Source organism: Lactuca serriola, chromosome 2 (assembly GCF_051521515.1).
Source record: "Lactuca serriola cultivar US96UC23 chromosome 2, Lser_US96UC23_V15, whole genome shotgun sequence".
In the NCBI taxonomy this organism is placed as follows: domain Eukaryota; kingdom Viridiplantae; phylum Streptophyta; class Magnoliopsida; order Asterales; family Asteraceae; genus Lactuca; species Lactuca serriola.
Window position 1 is genome coordinate 27,533,650 of NC_136409.1, and position 18,563 is coordinate 27,552,212.

At 35.8% G+C, this 18,563-nt stretch overlaps 2 protein-coding genes across 2 annotated transcripts; both read right to left on the reverse strand.

Moving 5' to 3' along the window:
• Positions 1-37: 37 nt before the first annotated feature.
• On the reverse strand, positions 38-1,165 carry LOC145089096 (F-box protein At3g07870-like). The gene has a single exon (XM_079027587.1). The coding sequence runs from the start codon at positions 1,163-1,165 to the stop codon at positions 38-40; it is 1,128 nt and encodes a 375-aa protein (XP_078883713.1).
• Positions 1,166-15,547: 14,382 nt separating this feature from the next.
• On the reverse strand, positions 15,548-17,856 carry LOC145089097 (uncharacterized). The gene is made up of 7 exons (XM_079027588.1): positions 17,788-17,856; positions 17,576-17,701; positions 16,823-17,034; positions 16,395-16,689; positions 16,217-16,302; positions 15,910-16,001; positions 15,548-15,783 (listed from the first exon to the last, which is right to left on the reverse strand). The coding sequence occupies exons 1-7, from the start codon at positions 17,854-17,856 to the stop codon at positions 15,548-15,550; spliced, it is 1,116 nt and encodes a 371-aa protein (XP_078883714.1).
• Positions 17,857-18,563: the final 707 nt, after the last annotated feature.

Below are 18,563 nucleotides of genomic sequence, written 5' to 3' on the forward strand. Positions count from 1 at the left end.
AGAAACAGTGATCTCACAGCAAACATGTTCGACAACTTCAATTGCTACTACAATCCGACCGATCATGCAAAAGTAGAGTTTCCATGTATGAATTCACAAACAAAAAATCACCTGTTCCACAAATCTCAAGATCATTGAATTTTTCTAAGTTTGGATCATAGACAACAAGTGTACCACGTGCAATAAGATGATCTTTCACTTCCATTATAGGTTTGCCACTTTCTCTAAATCCCAACATCATTTTTGGCCCATGTGATGCCCTAATGGTGTATAGCCTTGTAAAATTATTTACAACACCGGATTCCATCACCCATACAACACAAACCCCGTTACTATATTCATGCAAGGCAAGAGACTCCCTTAGCTTATAAATGGACAACGATGTGTTGTATGGGTAGGCTGAAGCTAAACATTCGGGGAGGTCTACCACTCCCATATTCTCATTACTCATATTAAATGACATAATCACATTACGTGTGCATAACATACCATTTATGGACACATAGCGCAAAGCACACCAGTAGATAAACCTATCAATAACTACCTGAGACCCTCTAACTCGAAACGACTTACTCGGCAAATTGCTAGATAGAGATAGACTTTTCCATTTCCCAGAACTCATCATATAAACTTCAACCTTCAAAGGGTGGTTAATTTCCGTTTCATTCCAGTACCACGAACTAAATTGTGTAATCTTGATGATCTTAGGATCAATAGTGACAGGACAAACCCCAAAACCAACAACCGTTTCGTGGTGTACATACTTCTCATTAGGCACAGGAACTGCAATCGATTTTCTAATCGACGGGTTCCATAGAACAGCCAGATAACCATCGTACAAACACAACAAGCCGTGAGAGCTACCGACGTGTCTTGGAAGAATAAGTATTTGAACGGAGAAGGGAAGAGTTAAAACAAACCTATGTTTCGGGAAAGTTTCATCGTCAAGAAAAGAAACATATTGTTTCTTAGAGTTTACCCGATCTTGATACCTTACAAGTAGATGTTGCGGATGAGTGTGATGGCTACTGTGAGCAGCAATAAACTCGGAGCTGTCGATCAAAGACTTCCATGCTTTTGAGACCGATCTAAACTGAAGCAATGGTTTGACAGAAAGCCTTTTGATGATTTCCTCTTGAATATGAATGGGTATTTGGTCGGACATGAGTATGAAATGGAAGTCGGAAGATTTGGGAAATGGTGTTCGATTTTGAGATAATGCGTATCAAATCAAAGATTAGATGTTCGTTTCCGAAACCTGTTGAAATTTAAACGGGTTAAATAAAAAATTATTTTAAAGAATTTTAATTTTGCTATATTTATCTAAAGAGAATAAGATAAATATAGTTATTTATCATAAGCTTGATTTAAAATTTAGTCAAAAATTAAACAACTTACCTAGATACTCCATATTTTTTGGCCATCGGCCCTACAATTTTAAAAGTATAAAACTCGAGATTTTCATATTTTAACATCATTTCTTAATTAAAGAAAAACAAACTCAAACTTCTCATATACCTAACCCTAAACATTCCGGGAGTTTTGTTGGTAAAACATTTTTGGAAATAATTGAATTTTTCAAAAAACTTAGAAGGATTTGGAATTTGTTATTCGTTTAACTAACATGGAATGAAATTTGTTTTTAATTTGGTTTGCTAAATTGTCAAAAAATAATGAAAAGTAATTTATGTAATATAATCAAAATATCATTTTATTAATTTTTTGAAACATATTTATTATTTTTAATCAAATTGATAAAACTTTCATTAATTAAACTATTATTTACTTAGGGTTGTTTGTTTACCTCTTAATTCAAAAATTAAGAGGTAGTCTCTTTTCAGATATAAGGTTTTCGGTAGCATTTTATTTTTTACCTCTTAAATTAATTTTTCAGACATAGGGTTGTATCTGAAGAAAAGTAAAGGCACGCTCTTTTCGGATTTGCCCAAAAGCATATTCCATTTGGTATGGCTTAATGAAAGAAGGAAAGGAAGGCCTCTTTCCATTTCAATCAAAAAATGTTGTTCGGTTGATAAAACGGAAAGGAATGGATAATTACTAACATAATCCCATTCCATCAAAATGTGTGTTTTGGATTCTTCTACATACCGTGTTTTTTTTTCATCGGGTTCATTCCTTTGCTCTAAAAAAGGAGAACCAATTTTATCCTTCAACGATAACACATATCAAAACGGGTAACCAATCTGTAACCATATATTTGAAGCAAATGTTAAAAAGCGAACTTTTGTATTGATTTTCAACACCCAACTAAGTTCAATTGAATATGTTTACTTTTTCTTGAGCATGTATGTAATTTACATTGTATTTAATCGCTTCAATGATTTTTTTTCCAATTAAAGGCCATGTTTATTGAGTTGTTGATATTACGATTTAGTGATTTCATATTAAATTTGTTTGTGAAAGTGCAAAAATATTGATGGTTGGTTTTTTCTCCTCTTTAAATGGTATTCAGATCGTATATGTTTGATAAAATGTCACAGTGAATTTCCTTTTAGGATCGAAGGATGATATTTTGTTGTAACAATATATCTTTGTTTTTTCATGAATGAGGTGGATAACATACGATGTATCATGTATGTACACAAATTTTCTCTACATAGTTGCTAATACATGTCGGATCTTCTCATGACTTTTATTTTGTCAAAACTTAAGACACTACTAGAAAAATAGCCTTTTACGACGCGCAAATTACGACACTCATTAATATATGTTACGCAAACGAGAGTGACATTAAAAAAGTGTCATCTCTTCAGAAAATTTAAGGATTTAGGTCACGCATTATTGCGTGACTTTAAATTAGTGTCAAAAGAAAAAAAATTAAAAACACGGAGGGCGCTGTACCTTAAATGCGCGCCCTCTATATGTGTCGCTTTATAATTTTAATGAACGCGCGTTCCTTAGTTACAAGCGGGAAAAGAAAAGCCAAAAAATTAGAAAAGCCCGCTACCCTCCCTGCCCTAAGCATTTTCACACATCTTTCATTCTCCTCACACTGTTGTGCAACTTCTCAATCAAAGATCGAAGGTTACGATTTCATCTCCATCTCTCGAATTCATCATCTCAATCAAGAAAAAGGGCTTCTGATTTCCATTCATCTACTTCATCGTTGCTGTAATTTCACCTTCTTCATCTCTCTGCTGTTATTGAGAATACTCGCCAACAGTGTGAGGAGAAAAAACGCAAACAATGAGCACCACCTCTCGAATTCATCATCTCTATCCCTCCCTGCCCTAAGCATCGGGCTGTTTTCTAGTAGTGAAATTAGAAAACAGTGTGAGGAGAAAAAGGGCTTCTTCATCTCCATCTCTCGAATTCATCATCTCAATCTCGAATTCATCATCTCTATCCCTCTGCTTCTTCCCCTCTTAATCCAGCTCTTGGTTCATGGAACTAATTTGCAAAATCCCGCCTAATTTTCTTACAGGTGGTGCTCAATCCATAAAATATTCTCATCATCACGAAGCAAAAACGCAAAATCTTCTTCATTCTCTCTCCTCTATCCCTTCCATAGCCGCTTAATATTTCCTTTTTCACTGTTTCAGCATATCGATGGTCTGAAATCCAACTTCATGTCAACTATTATCATTGCGTCTTCATCCGGTTATCAGGTAAAATATCCACATTTGAGATTTTATTCACAATTTATTTGTTATTTAATGTCTGAGCTGTGGTTGAATGGTCTTGAACCTTGAAGCGGGTAGGATTTTGGTCTATTGTCAAGGGTTTTCTGATATGGTACTCTCCTGTAAATATATAGTGACAATAGATATTTATTTTGTCTAATTTTTTCATTGATATGTGGTATTGCAGGTTATATCACTGGACAACATGGTTGATAGGCTTTCTGATGTTAAGCTTCAGCCAACTAAGGTACTGACTGCTATATGTGGCCTGATTATGTTTCTCCATTTTCTAGGTCAAATTTTAGTGTAAAATTGGTGGTGTTATTTAAGGATAAGGTCGTTAAAGCCAATGAGGTTTTAGCTGCTGGTCATCAACCACGCCATATCATGGAAACCATCATTGTAACCTTTTTGTATCTTGCCCTGCATAGTGAGAAAATTGAGTTGGAGGTATTTAAATCCTTTTAAATTTTATTGAACGTCATTTCTTGTGAAAAATATTCACCACATGCTCTTCTTTCTTATCTGACTCATTTAATTTTTAGTGAGGCACTACAAAGGCAAATTTGTGTAGAAGATGTGTAATAGTTATCAAGTTTTTGGACTGATTTTTCTTTGGTGGGGATATGTATGCTTCTGTTGACCTTTTAAATTTCATGCAAGCTGTTTTTATGATCTGTGTTATTGCTGCTATTGATTCCTCCCAGAGGTACTATTCTTGTACTTATTTGCCGACCAACCAAAGCCTTTATACTTATTGCAATCACTTTACTGCAGGGAGCTGGTTGCTGCTGTACTTGACAACCTTTCTAAAAAACTACAATACAACTCCAGATCAGAGGTTTTTTTCAGTTTATCTTTAATCCTCTCACTAGCTTATAATACAGATTGATATTGATTGTGTCATTGAGGGACAAAACTGAGCTATCTAGATTTTTTTTTTGTGAATAACTAGAAGTAGCTGTTTATGAGGTTATTATACATCAAGGTGATTGAATTTATCTGTTTTGTAGTACATTGGAGAGCTTATTGCATCAATTATTTTCTTCTGGGTCCAGTGTGGTGTAAGCTTGGCTGCATTAGTTGAGGTAATATTAACACAACTATTTAATGGAAGACATTGTTGGATGTACATTTAATCTCATTTGGTCTTTGCAGACACATGAACTTTTTGTTCTCAATGTGGAAGCTAGTAATTTCATTCAATATTGTTACCGTTGGCTTATTCCAGCTTTGGTTTTGCATAACGATGTTTCCAACTTGAACTGGGTTGCCAAGGTGGGATCTTTTAATATGCTTGAAACTTCATATTGTTATTATTTGTTTTTTTTAATAATTTTGATGGTTGAATGATTGGCCTTATTTTGTTTTAGCTGACATCATTTATGCATGCAGGTTTCTGGTTAATCTTCTGCAGCACTTATTAAGAGTCACGTGTACATATCTTTTTAGTTTGTATAGCATTAAATTGCAGCAAAAGGTCTAGGTGGGAATCTGGAACAGTAGCACTTCAGAGTTCAATATTAAGTATCTCTGGGTTATTTGAGAAGGAGCGGGACACCCTTATTAAGAAACACATGGTTTGCTAGTCGGCCTCTAATACACAAGCTTAGTTATACATAAAGGAGTAATTTGTAAATGGGTTTACTCGATTGTAACACTTGTTGTTATCTAAATGGTAGGGTGCTGAGGACAAGGCCTATGATGAAGAGTGACAGTGTCAAGGTGGATTAGAGTGGGCTCTGTGAGAGTCTTGTTTGCTTCAAAAGAAAGATGGAAGCTAAATGTTATCATCTTGTGTGTATATACATAAGATTTAAGATTTAAGAAAAGTAAATTAATTATTCAAGTCCTTGACTAATTTCTTTTTCCTAAAACAAACCATTAATGGCGACACTCATAGAACAATATTTATCTGAATTCACATTCTTGTAAACCATCTTATCTTATTACAACATAAACCAGGTAGAGCTAGTGCAAAGTAGCACATCTAAAAAAAGAAGTCAACTCAGGGTCAAAACTCACTGAACTTTGTCTCTTACTTGGGAGACAGCTAGCGTTAAGTTGTTGTTGTGGTTAATTTTCCTTTCTTTTGTGGAAAGTCGTGTGAACTTTCATGTTCATGAGTATCATGACTAGAAGCACTACCAGCTATGCCTCTGTTATCTTTAGCTGTTAAAAAGGTTGCTGTTCTAACGCCATGTGAGGATGCTACTTCCCCAAAGCTGAAATCAAGAAAAAACTCCACATCCTTGACCTTCCATGCTGGTCCCACTTCTGCTTCGTGGGGCCTGAATGCCAAGCTGGCTCTGCAACACGTGTTGCTGCTACTGCTGTATCATTGTAAAGGGTGGTTGTTGAGGGAACACTGTGTGTGATTGAGTCAACATATGGAAATTTCCTTCAACCAAACTGAGCTCAAAGAAGTCAATGTAAACATTCAACAAACAGACTGGTCAACCACAGAAGAAGCAAAAACGTCGTGGAAGACCTCCTAAGACACAAGGTGAATCTACATCATTACATCTGACTGATGACGTGGCGCTTTTCAAGAAATTAGAACGCAGGGGAAGACCACCTAAAGTGCAGGCAGGGGAGTTGACCAATGCAAAAAAGTCAAAGCTTGTGGTGGGCAAGAAAAACAACAACCAGTTGAAGGGTAAAAATGTCAAAAAGGGTCCCAAAAGTTTCCAAAACAGAATACCAGTTGCCCTTCATCATCCTGATGAGGTACATATCCATTTCTATGAATATTCCCAATTTTGTTTTATTGAGTAAATTAAATGTTTGGTCTCTGAATATGGCTTATTTTTTCAATTTGGTCCCAAAAGTTTTCTCTTGCAGTTTTGGTCATCCTTTGAGGTTCTTATAACTTTTTTGATCCTTGTTCCAAGTAATACCTGATTGTTTTCAACTTTGGCCCCAAAAATATAGTCATTTTCTTGAAACAGATACTAAAAACTTCAAATAAGACCAAAATTGCAAAAATTAGGGGACCAAAAATATAATTAACTGTTGTTTGTTTTGTTATTAAATGCATTTCAGGGGGATTTGGGGTATATATACCTTGATTTAAATTGTAGACAGGGGAAGTATCCTGGTTGTGCTCATTTTGCCATAAGAGGAGGGCGTACAGTTTCCAAAACAGAATACCAGTTGCCAGTAAGTTGTTATTATAGTATATTTTGTTTTGTTCATCAAGGGCAAATTGCAGGAATTATTATTGTATTCCATTACCAAGAATAGAAAAAAAAGTGATGAAATGTTTTTGTTGATTATTATTGTGAAGGTGATTGTCGTTGTTTGCAACTTCTCAAAGCCCCATAATTCATCAATCGTGAGACTTAACCACTCTGATGTGGATACCCTTTTCCATGAATTTGGGCATGCTCTTCATTCCTTGCTTTCACGAACAGTAAGTGTTGCACCATTTTTTAAAGACTTGATTAAATTAATCAATCTTTGGTATTGTATTATGAATTGGTTGATCAAAAACTGTATAGTGATAGATTGAAAAGCTTGTTTATCCATTTCAAAATTTCACCAAAATTGACATGAAATTCTATAACTCTCGAGATATTAATTGTGGTACATAGGGAAATTCTTGATTTTAATTGATAACAAATGCATATACATTAAGGCTGAATGCAAGAAACACAACGTACATAGGGAAATTCTTGATTTTATAAAATGTGTGTTGTCTCATCAGGCACTTGTTGTGTTGGTTCATGATATGGGTCCAACCGGGAGCTTATAAGTGATGCCATTAACAACACTTTGCAATTCAAGGTAACTATCATATATGTTGTGTTGTGTTGGTTCATGATGTACATCATTCAATCCCAGACTGTATTTCAAGTTATTCATTAATTGGTCATATTGAACTTTGGATTCTTGGAAAAATGTATGTTACTACATGTGTATTAAATTTTAATATTTTATAACATAGATTGATGATGCTTGAAGCCTTTCTGAATACTAATGTGTTGACGATGAAAATAGGTATCATGCGGAAACAGAAACATAACAATAAGAAGTAGAAAGAAGAAGGTGTTCCTTAATAACAATGTAGTATTATGTTATATAGTTAGGAAACCCTCTTTCCATGGAACGATTATTTGTATGACATTAAATTGATGCAATGGATTCTATTTTTTGTATATTATATTTTAATTTCTATTATGAAACATTAAATACAAATTTAATTTGAAAATAAGTAAATCTATAAATAATATATTTTTTTAAACATTTAAATTTACGATACGCAAAAATGTGTGTCATCTTCATTTATGACATGGCCTTTCTTGACAGGGGCTTTCTTGATACGCATTGCGTGTCATTAACGTGCGCGTCGTAAGGTTACGACACGCGAATGCGTGTCATCTTCCTTTATGACAGGGCCTTCCTTGATACGCAATGCGTGTCGTAACCGCGCGTCGTAAATGCGCGTCATAAATGCGCGTCGTAAATGCGCGTCGTCTCTCTTTATGACAGGGCCTTCCTTGACACGCATTTGCGCGTCGTCTGAGCGTTTTACGACGCGCAATGAGCGTCGTAAAAGGCCTTTTTTCTAGTAGTGAGATATGGTGGATGAGCTGGGACAAATTATATCTTAAGGTGATTTGGTGAAACCTTCATTGTGTGCTACCATGGCAGGGCCGGACTTGAAAAATTAAATATTTTTAAAGGTCATGATGAACAAGAAAAAAAAAGCTCTTATCTTTATTATAATTTTGTATTTTTAAATAAAAATATATAATGAAAAAATAGGCCCTGTGCAGCTGCCTACTTTGCCACCTTCAACGCCCACCATGTACCATGGGGAGTTCACAACCCTCAGGAGAGTTTGTCAAGATAACACTACAAGGAGATGCCTATACCGACGATCGTCGGCATAGGCTATATCGACGATCGTCGGCATAGGCTATACCGACGACTTGTCGTCCGTACAAAGTCATCGGAATAGCTCCGTCAGCAAAGTAAAAAAAGTCATCGGGATAGATGTCGTATGTACAGATTCTGCAATGCAGATTACTTGTAGTCTAGAAAAGAGTCATCGGGATTGACTTTCGAGGGGAAATAAAGGTTTTAATATAAATTTATGCCAAGGACTAATCGTTGGCAAAAAGGATACCTTTACCGATGATACGTCGTCGGTAAAGGCTTGGTTATACCGACGATAAGTCATCTGGAAAGGGTCCTAACGGTTTGAATGGCTCAAACATATACCGACAAAAGGTTGTCGGTATAGGTGTTTTTTTTTTTTTAAATATATTTTTTATATTTACCAAACCTGTTTTATAAAACAAACTCGATATATTTACCAAACCTGTTTTTTAGACATGGAATCATTTGAGCTACTCTCTACATCTCGTGTTGTTTAGTTCTCCTTGGATCTTGACTTTTCTAACTTGTCTAAACAAGTAAAGAGACATATATTACAAAAAGACCAAAATACCCTCATTCCATATACAATCAACAAACATGGAGGATTCGTGTTATACCTTCAACTACGCCCAAATAGTTGATTTTAGAGGATATGGCCTCAGGCATGGGCGCATCAGAATCTTTGCTTCTGCGAATTTCCAAATATGCACTTCTTTGTGATACCCCTTTTTGCCCTTGGTTCAAATTCTGTCTTGGGGTTCTTTTTCCTCTTACCACAGATGATGGTGATCTACTATTACAACAAACTTCGATAAATAAACTTTATAAAGAGAAAAATTAATGAAAATGTAGTATATCATTATATCCTACTCACGTGTTAGTTGATTCCTTAGTTTGCTTGAAGATACCCGATGACTTAAGTTTCTTATATGCTCTGGAAAAGAGAAGTGAAAAGATTAAGACTTAAGAGCATGTGAAATCCATGAATGTATGTTATAAACTACAAATAAAATTAGTATTTGTTTTATTACAAGTTGAAATACCATGAGTATAGCGACTTACCCTTCTTTAGGGTGTGGAATATATGTCATGAGCTTCCTCTGTAAAGGTTTGGAGTGAAACATCATCAGAAATCAATTGTAGTGTATGGTAGAATGGAATCAGGGAAGGAATGGAATGGTTCATTCCATTCCATCCAACCAAACAAAACCTACACATAAACACAAGGAAACATACATCTGCAAGTTTGTGCCCACTCTTTACAAGTTTCCACCTTTCCTTATCCAAACATAGGACTTTAATATCGCCATCATCATATAATACCTTCAACATGATAAGATTGTTAGATATGCACATCAAACCATATCAATTAGTCAACTATTTTGACCATGGAGTAACAAGGCAAATGTGACAAATTAACTAAAAAACAAGGAGTCTCATCTCACCACCTCTTTGTTATTTTCATGATCATAAGACTTCACCAAGCCCTCATAAAACCTTTAATTTATACTTTCATGCATCAATAACAATTCTTGTAGGAAAAAATATCACAATTTCATGAAACTTTGTATAAAAATTTGAAAAGAAACTTACACTTTGTCCATAGGCCACGAAACTTTGATGCGTCTGCCAATCAAGTCTTTGCTTTTAAATTGGGTTGCATCCGTGGTGCACTAAGAAGAGACAAAAACAAAAAATATTCATATATAATTAAACTTTAACTTATATTTTAAGAATAATCACAAAAATGACCAACATATGATTACATTTAACAAATACACCATCTTTTTGACAAATAGCACAAAATAACACCTAGTTTGCAATTGGTTAGTTCGAATTGCAACATTCTTTAAGAAGGGTCCCTACTTATTTTATTGTGAAACTATTTATACTTGCAAAAGAATGATGCAATTTCGTAATTTATTTATAAGTTTCTATCAATAAAATGGTAAATTTGCAATTGAGCCATTGTGAAATAGTTGTGCTACTAGTAAAAAAAAAAGAATGACAATTTATGAAATTTCACATGGTGATCATTTTTGTCATTATCCCAATATTTTATCTCCAAAGGGATAAAATATACTAGACAATGAATTATTCAATAAAAAGGTAAACTTGCAACGAAATCACAACCACAATAATTATTCAATGTAATATTGTACTAGACAATGATAATGGATTTGATTGTTTCTTAAGTTTATCCACGTTGGGTACATGTGGATGTGGATATAATGCTACTCTCTTTTCATAACACACAATGTTATTAGATATCATGACAAATTCTCTCATCTTTCTCTTTCCTCTTGTGTGCATTTGTTTGAGTGTATAAAATATTATAAGTTTGTTATTAATCTTAGGAAGACGCTAACATATCATTTATAGAACATATATATTTTTAAATGTTTTATCAAAAAAAAATATTCATCTTTTTTATGTTAATGTAGTAATTGTAACATATAATTATTTATTAGGCGTTTATTATGATAAAAGATAAAAGATATATTTTTACTCATTTATGTTGTAAAATGTATAAAGTATGTACATTTGGTGTTACAAGGGTACTGTTGTTCATTGTGGTGTAACAGCCCGGAATCTCAGGTATTATTAAATTATGTTTTTGGGTGATTTAAGAGGGGACTCGGCGAGTTGGAGCCTAGACTCGCCGAGTAGGACCGCAGACTTGGTCGCGGGATCGCGACTGGACTCGACGAGTCCAGATATGGACTCGGCGAGTCGACGCTGTTTAGCGGAAACCCTAACCGTTCAGGTTTGGGACGTATAAAAAGGACTCATTGGCCGTCATTGTTCATTTTAGCCTTCTGAGAAGAACCCTAAATCGATTGTGTGCACCTGGAGCAAGGATTGTAGGCCATTGTTGATTATAGAAGAGTTGTTGTGCAAGGAGGAGAAGAGTTTGGGCTAAAGGAACAGCAAGGGATTCGAGTTCTGCGGTTTGGGGACACAGAGAGTGCGATATTCAGGTAATATTTCGGATTCTTTCTGTATTGTTGATGTGTGCATGAATTTAGGGTTTATGGAACCCAATTGGTGATTAGATGGATTAGTATATTGTTACCCAAACGACTAACCCTGTCTTAGGACCTTTAGAGGTCCAGAAGGTCCCATGCTTGTGTATTTCGGGACAAAACTTATCTCAGGAAGCAGTTCGATCGACTGCATGGCATGGACTCGCCGAGTCCGATGAACAGACTCGGCGAGTAGCTTGGAGATTGTCTGGAACTCGTCGAGCTGTTCTTCAGACTCGGCGAGTGGAGTCGGGGTGGCCCCGCGATTCTTCCACGAGGATCTCGTCGAGCCAAGAGGGATACTCGACGAGTAGAAAGGGAACATCAGGGGAAGTTGGGGAGGATGTCTAGACTCGCCGAGTCCGGTCGAGTTGACCGTTGACCAGAGTTGACCTAAGTCTGACTTCTTAGGGATAGTCACACTTAGAAGATATAAGCATTAATGAGATATGTGATGTTATAGGGAGGTTGTAGCTCGTCGGTTGTGCACGAGTCATTTCGGGATTTGCTAGCGTTCAGCTTTTACGAGGTGAGTCTTCTCACTATACTGCACCCGGAAGGGGTTTGACTGTGTGACCGGAAGGTCAGATATGATATGTGATATGTATGCTATATGTGGTAAGATATTTGTTATATGTGTTGTGTATGTTATGTGGGCCGGAAGGCAATATGTTATGGGCCGGAAGGCGAATATGTTATGGGCCGGAAGGCGTGGTATTGATGACCGGAAGGTCAGGGCCTGGAAAGGCGTATGTGCGTAAGTTGTATATTGGGGAACTCACTAAGCATTTATGCTTACAGTTGTTATGTATGTGTTTCAGGTACTAGCGAGGACCGTGGGAAGGCGCCGGCGTGATCGATACACACTGAAGACTGCTTTTATGATCTTGGGATTTTGACTAATTGTATTTGACTGAATACTTAAACTATTTATGCCTTGTTATGAACCACAACACCTCTGTTCTTTGAGAATACATATAAACCCACACAATTGGTCTCAAGAGATTCAAAGAGAATGGGATGTAAACAACGTGATAAATATCTTCTTAAATACGTTCTAATGCAAATTCTAACATTAGATATCTACTGATGCGGGTGAGATTTGTAGCCATCACTAACAAGAGAAGATGAAAGAGATGGTCTGATTTCATGTACAAACCAGACCTGTAAGAAGTGCCAACGATAATGATGATGATGAGAGGATCTGATGAAATTGTTATTAGGTTCAAAAGTGAGGAGGGTGAAGAGGAGCAGATTGATCGGGAAGATGAGGAGAGCGCAAATGGAGATGTGGATTGAGCTTTGTCGAGGATATGAGAGAGAGAGAGAGAGAGATGTGGGACCCTGTAATATTAAATATATATTTTTTTATTATTTTAAATAAGGAAAAACTTCATAAATGGTCCCTGTGGTAGTGAAATGAAAGAAATGCCCTTCACTTAGCAGCCAAAAGCTAACGGTGTTAGCGAAAATGACCATTTGTTAAAAGTTTTGAGACCACAGGGACTATCTGTGAGATTTTTAAAAAATTGGGACTAAACTTCAGATTTTCAGAAAGCACAGGGACCATTTTTGAAGTTTTGTCAACTATAAATTTGGTTCCTATGGTTTGTCAAAAAATGTGGATAAGGTCCAAAAGGTTTCCAACTTGTATCATTGGTTCAAAATTGAATCTTTTTTATGGTTTTGGTCCTTGATAAAGTTAAAATGACTAGAAAAGACTATAATACCCTTTTAATTCTGTCACACCCCCGAACCGGAACGGCGGAAACATTCGGGGGTGGCTGACGTCATGCGTAATATCACAACAATTGTATCATAGCAAGCAGAGTAAACACAACCAGACATTAAATACTTATGTTAAAAAGGTTTACATTGTTTAATACATAGTTTTGTTCTTATCAAAGGTAGAAGGTGCGGCTCTAATGCTTCGACTTCTCCGAACTCCTGAAAATTCCCTGAGAATACAAGCAATTTTGAAAATATATCAGCATAAAGCTGGTGAGTTCATAAGCATTTAGTTTTAGTGGAAAAGTATTCTTTGAATCCTTTAGAAAAGTGTTCCTCAAGAAAATCCTATATTTTCTTATGAAAAGCGTGTTTGAAAACCCATTCATTCCATGACTTCCAGGTTCGTACAGAACGTGTACAATCCAATTTGTTGTGGAATGAATATGAGTATCCGTTGAAAAACAATCCGTTTTGAATAGTCGGTGTATCCCGGAAAAATCCTATATTTTCCCTAAAGGTTGCACTACTAGAAAAAAGGCCTTTTACGACGCTCATTGCGCGTCGTAAAACGCTCAGACGACGCGCAAATGCGCGTCAAGGAAGGCCCTGTCATAAAGAGAGATGACGCGCTTTTGCGCGTCGTCTATAGACGACGCGCATTTACGACGCGCATTTATGACGCGCATTTACGACGCGCGGTTATGACACGCAATGCGTATCAAGAAAGGCCCTGTCATAAAGGAAGACGACACGCATTTGCGTGTCGTAACCTTACGACGCGCGTGTTTATGACACGCAATGCGTATCAAGGAAGTACCAGTCAAGAAAGGCCATGTCATAAATGAAGACGACACACATTTTTGCGTATCGTAATTTTAATTTTTTAAAAAAAAAATATATTGATGTATTTATTAATTTATAAATTAAATTTGCATTTAATCTCTCATAATAGAAATAAAATACCATATACAAAAAATACAATCCATTGCATAATATAAAATAAAATACCATATACAAAAAATACAATCCATTGCATTTAATTTGTATGCATAACAAAGACACATGTGTTAAACTTGTTACCATTAACATCTAATCATATGGATTCGAGTGTTAAACTTGGTACCATTAATATTTGATTCATAAGTCCTTTCAACAAGATTGTTACCTGCATAAATGAAAACAAAGAGGAACATTAACAGCCCAACATGCTCAAGCCTCATCAATACAACAAAGGAGACAAAAGTAATGTAATAAGCCAAACATTAAAACCAAACATTAATATAAGAGATGGGAAATCTTTTACCTGATTATAACTAGCACCAAACAAACCACCATTTCCAAGCTGGAATTGAGTCCGATGCAATGTGACTAAAAAAACACAAATCACTCTCAAATTTCACTTACCCCTTTCACTTTCACATAACACCAACCAACCTACTTATAAGTTGCTAATTATCTAGGCTATTTTTCTTTTTCTCTTGATCAAAATAACATGTTTATGCCCAAGTCAATTATAGAATTGTATTCCTTAGTATCATGTGGACACAACAGATGCTGAAAAAATTGAATAATTTATCTTTTGCTGCAACTGGATCATACAAAGCTAGACACACTTTTATATGTTTCAAACATAAACTTATTGTGTAATGAGGATCCAAATGGAATAATTCAGCCACCCCATACTCCTTTGTTCTATCTCGCCTCTATAATTTATTTCACCGTTCAAGAGAAGGGTATAAGGGGTTTCATAGACATTATGAATTAATTTATCCTTTATTCTACTTCCCTTATTTGAATTAAACAATCTCATCATAAAACGTTCAACATTTCAACATATTATACGACCTAATGCACTAAAATTCAAGTGATGTAAAACAATAAAAGTTGCTTTGAAAGTTCATAAATAAAAAAAATTACCTTTTCAAATTCTGCATAAACTTGTGCAGGAGCTATGGTCATCAAAGTTGACAAAGCAAGTACTGCAGCTTCTTGTTCCAAATGACTAGTACTCATCAACCCCATTGGTCCAGGCAAACCCTACATATTATACCACAACCAAGGGTTAATAATAATTAATAATATATAAAAGATAAGATAAAAAGTAATCAATAAAAAAATATCAACACTCGGAATCAATGATTCCACAGGTAAAAAAAACTTACATTGGAATCAGAACGCTGCAAAGGGCTTCTGGAATCAGCTTCTAGAAGGTGACCTACTCCTACGTGGAGGAGACCTGCTTCTGTGTAATCCATCAGTTTATTGACACATCACATGATAAGGGCATTCTAGTCTTTTCAACACTAGTACTTCTATGTAAGTAACAAACACATATAGAATAGTGAATAGTCCATCAGGGCATTCTAGTCTTTTCAATTCATTGGGGACCCACAGTGGTGCCTTGAATTTGTATGAAGCAAGACCAAATGCTGGTAATGAGACCACACCCGTCCCACTGAAATGCCTTACAACAGGTGGATGCTCACATTCATTGCCTGAAACAAAAATAAAAAACAATAATAATAAATTAGTAATGCAACTCGTAAATTTTATAACTATAAAAAAAGGTTGTTTCTCAGCCTGAAAAATCCAGGGAGATTTATATGATATATATGAATGACCTGTAGTAGGAGTGTGAAGGGAATGAAAAGTTAGAAAACAAGCATCAAGATCTTTCAAGGTGGGCCCCATGGGAATTCTGTATATTGGGTACCTGATAAAAAGCATCAAAAAAGGGCCATTTAGTAGTAGCATATTATGTGAGAAAGAGCAAGTAGCAAAGACCATATTAAGAATCTGTTTGATTGGATGGAATGGAATGGAATCACAAAGGAATGGAATGAGTTGTGATCATATTTGGTTGGTCTGTAGCAATGGAATGAATCATTCCATTCCTTCCCAAACTCTAGTACTTATTACCAATCATACCAAGCGACAGAAAGCCAACTGGATGGCAGCAAGTCACAACTTCTTAGACTTTTCAATTTAGGGAAACGTTGTGCAAGATCAAGTATCTGTTGCAACAAGAAAACAGAACTAAACTAATTATCCAAAGATTTATAAATAAAGAATAAAACCCACTTTCTTTGTTGTTTTTAAAGCTAACCTTATCACACAAAGGTTCTCTGCCCAAAGGCTGACTATGTTCCATGTACTCAAATATCAAGCAACTTTGAGTGGTGGCAGAATCACTATCATCACTAGAAAAGTCTTCTTGAACTACATTGTTCTCATCATTCATTGACAAATGATCCATTCGGTGAAGAATGTCATTCTTTGGGTGATGATTATTACTCTTCTCCCTTAGATAATGTAAAGAACCTTTTTCCTGTTCATAATCACTGCTCCCATCACTACTTGAATCCGTAAATGAGTTATCAGCAATATCCTCAGTTAGTTGCCTGTAAAGCAACAGAATAACTAGATTATTTAAATTTCATAAAGAAGCATAATAGATGCTACTAGTTGAAAAGGAGCCTGACATAACCCTAAACAAGAAAGAGGAAGAAAGGAAGATATTTATTGTTCCAGTACCTGGAATTTATTGAAGACTTCAAAGGGTCTACATATATTTGAATTCCAGATAAATAAGGCACATAATATTGGATCACACAATTAGCTTCATTCAATATTAAAGGAACTCCAACACCATAAGTACTCCACTCCTTGAAAGATTCCCACAAATCACCAAGAACAAAGTATGGTTGATATTCCACATCACTTGTCCTCCATCCTCTCATAGTTCTCTGCTGCCATAAAGTTCAAGTAAAATCATTATTTGGATCAAATACACAACTACAATACCCCTGTTTATACATGATTACTGAACATTAACCATTTTATTGTACTCTAATTCTTTTTGGAAGATGGTGTGCTTTAGCAGAAACACATATATTTTGATTGTCAAAATATGGAATCCTTGATTAAACAATAGAAATATAACATCAAAGGCAAACTCTGTTCACTCATAAAAACTGAAAGGCCACCCTCAGGGCTCACTGAATAATAATTCAAGCTGACTTCATTTGCTTTCAAACATGAATTTTGGAGTAGTGCCAATGGAGAAAGAGAAAACCACAACTAAAATGTAAAGTAAATTATACTACTAAATTATAAATCAAAAATCTGATTAATTGACTATCGCATACTCAAATTGAATAAATCAAATGTTCCTATAAGTTACTTTACTCCATGATATAACGAATTAGCAATACAAGTATAAACTGAGACGACTAATTTGAATTAATTCAACTCATTTCAATATAAAAGATTAATATCGGTACAGACCTTGGAGAGATGTTGAACAGGAACAGAAGGCGTAACAGTTTCCAAAAACCGTTCAAGATTACACAACGATGATGTTGCAACGGCTCCGGATTTGATGGCTGCATGAGTTGATTCTCCGGCTCCTCCCTGACAGAAGATGTCGTAGATTGGGTCGGAGTAACGTTACTTTGAGCTCTACGGAGGTTCTCTTGATGCTGACGAATCCTTCTCGCTTTCGCCGGCATGTAAAACCTATCCTCTCCACCACTACTACGTCCATGCTGCAATCCAGCGCCCAACATCTTCACTAAAACCCTAAGTTACAAATCCTTCGATCTCACCAATAAAACCGGTCACGAAAGCTACGATTTGTAGACAAATTTAAAAGTCAATGAGTTTGATTTTGATTCATTTTTCTGTTAAAGATAAATTAACAAAAAAAAGAACAAAACTTTTTGTAAACGAATCGTTAAAACAAGATGAAAATCAGCCGATTAAAGAAGGAGTTGACGGATTCAGAAAAACCCTGCAATTTGACAAAATCAAACAAAATCAAACAAAAGCAACGATTGTGTGAGAAATTCAACAAGAGCTGACGAAGAATTAGTCAAATGGGAAGGAGGAAGAGCGGATATCCTTAGAAGACGGCTTAGGGTTTGCAGATGGTGGTGTGGGGGTCGTCGGTTGCTTTACAGAGACATATGAAGTCGAGACGAAAAGACGAGATTGAACCATCTGGTAATAAACGGACTCGGGAACCTGAACAAAATGACCCGAGATTGACCCATCTAGTAACAACGCTTTTGATGCCATTCCTTCCATTTTCGACTGTTCATCCTCCACTTCCTCTACTGCTACTTCTTCACCATCTTCTATTTTTTCTGTATTTAGACTTGAGAGTATAATTAGGGCTTTTTCTAACAATTTCAACATCGAGTGGGAGATATGGTGGTTCCAGTAGGTAGAAGTGAGGGAAGAAGTAGGCAGCAGTCAATGTCGAGAGGGGGAA

Coding starts and splice junctions, on each gene's coding strand:
- LOC145089097 (XM_079027588.1), bottom strand. CDS start 17,856: ATGTTGGGCGCTGGATTGCAGCATGGACGTAGTAGTGGTGGAGAGGAT. Junction 17,035..17,575: donor CTGTTCAACATCTCTCCAAG/GTCTGTACCGAT, acceptor TTATGGCAGCAG/AGAACTATGAGAGGATGGAG. Junction 15,784..15,909: donor CCTTCACACTCCTACTACAG/GTCATTCATATA, acceptor TTTTTGTTTCAG/GCAATGAATGTGAGCATCCA.
- LOC145089096 (XM_079027587.1), bottom strand. CDS start 1,165: ATGTCCGACCAAATACCCATTCATATTCAAGAGGAAATCATCAAAAGG.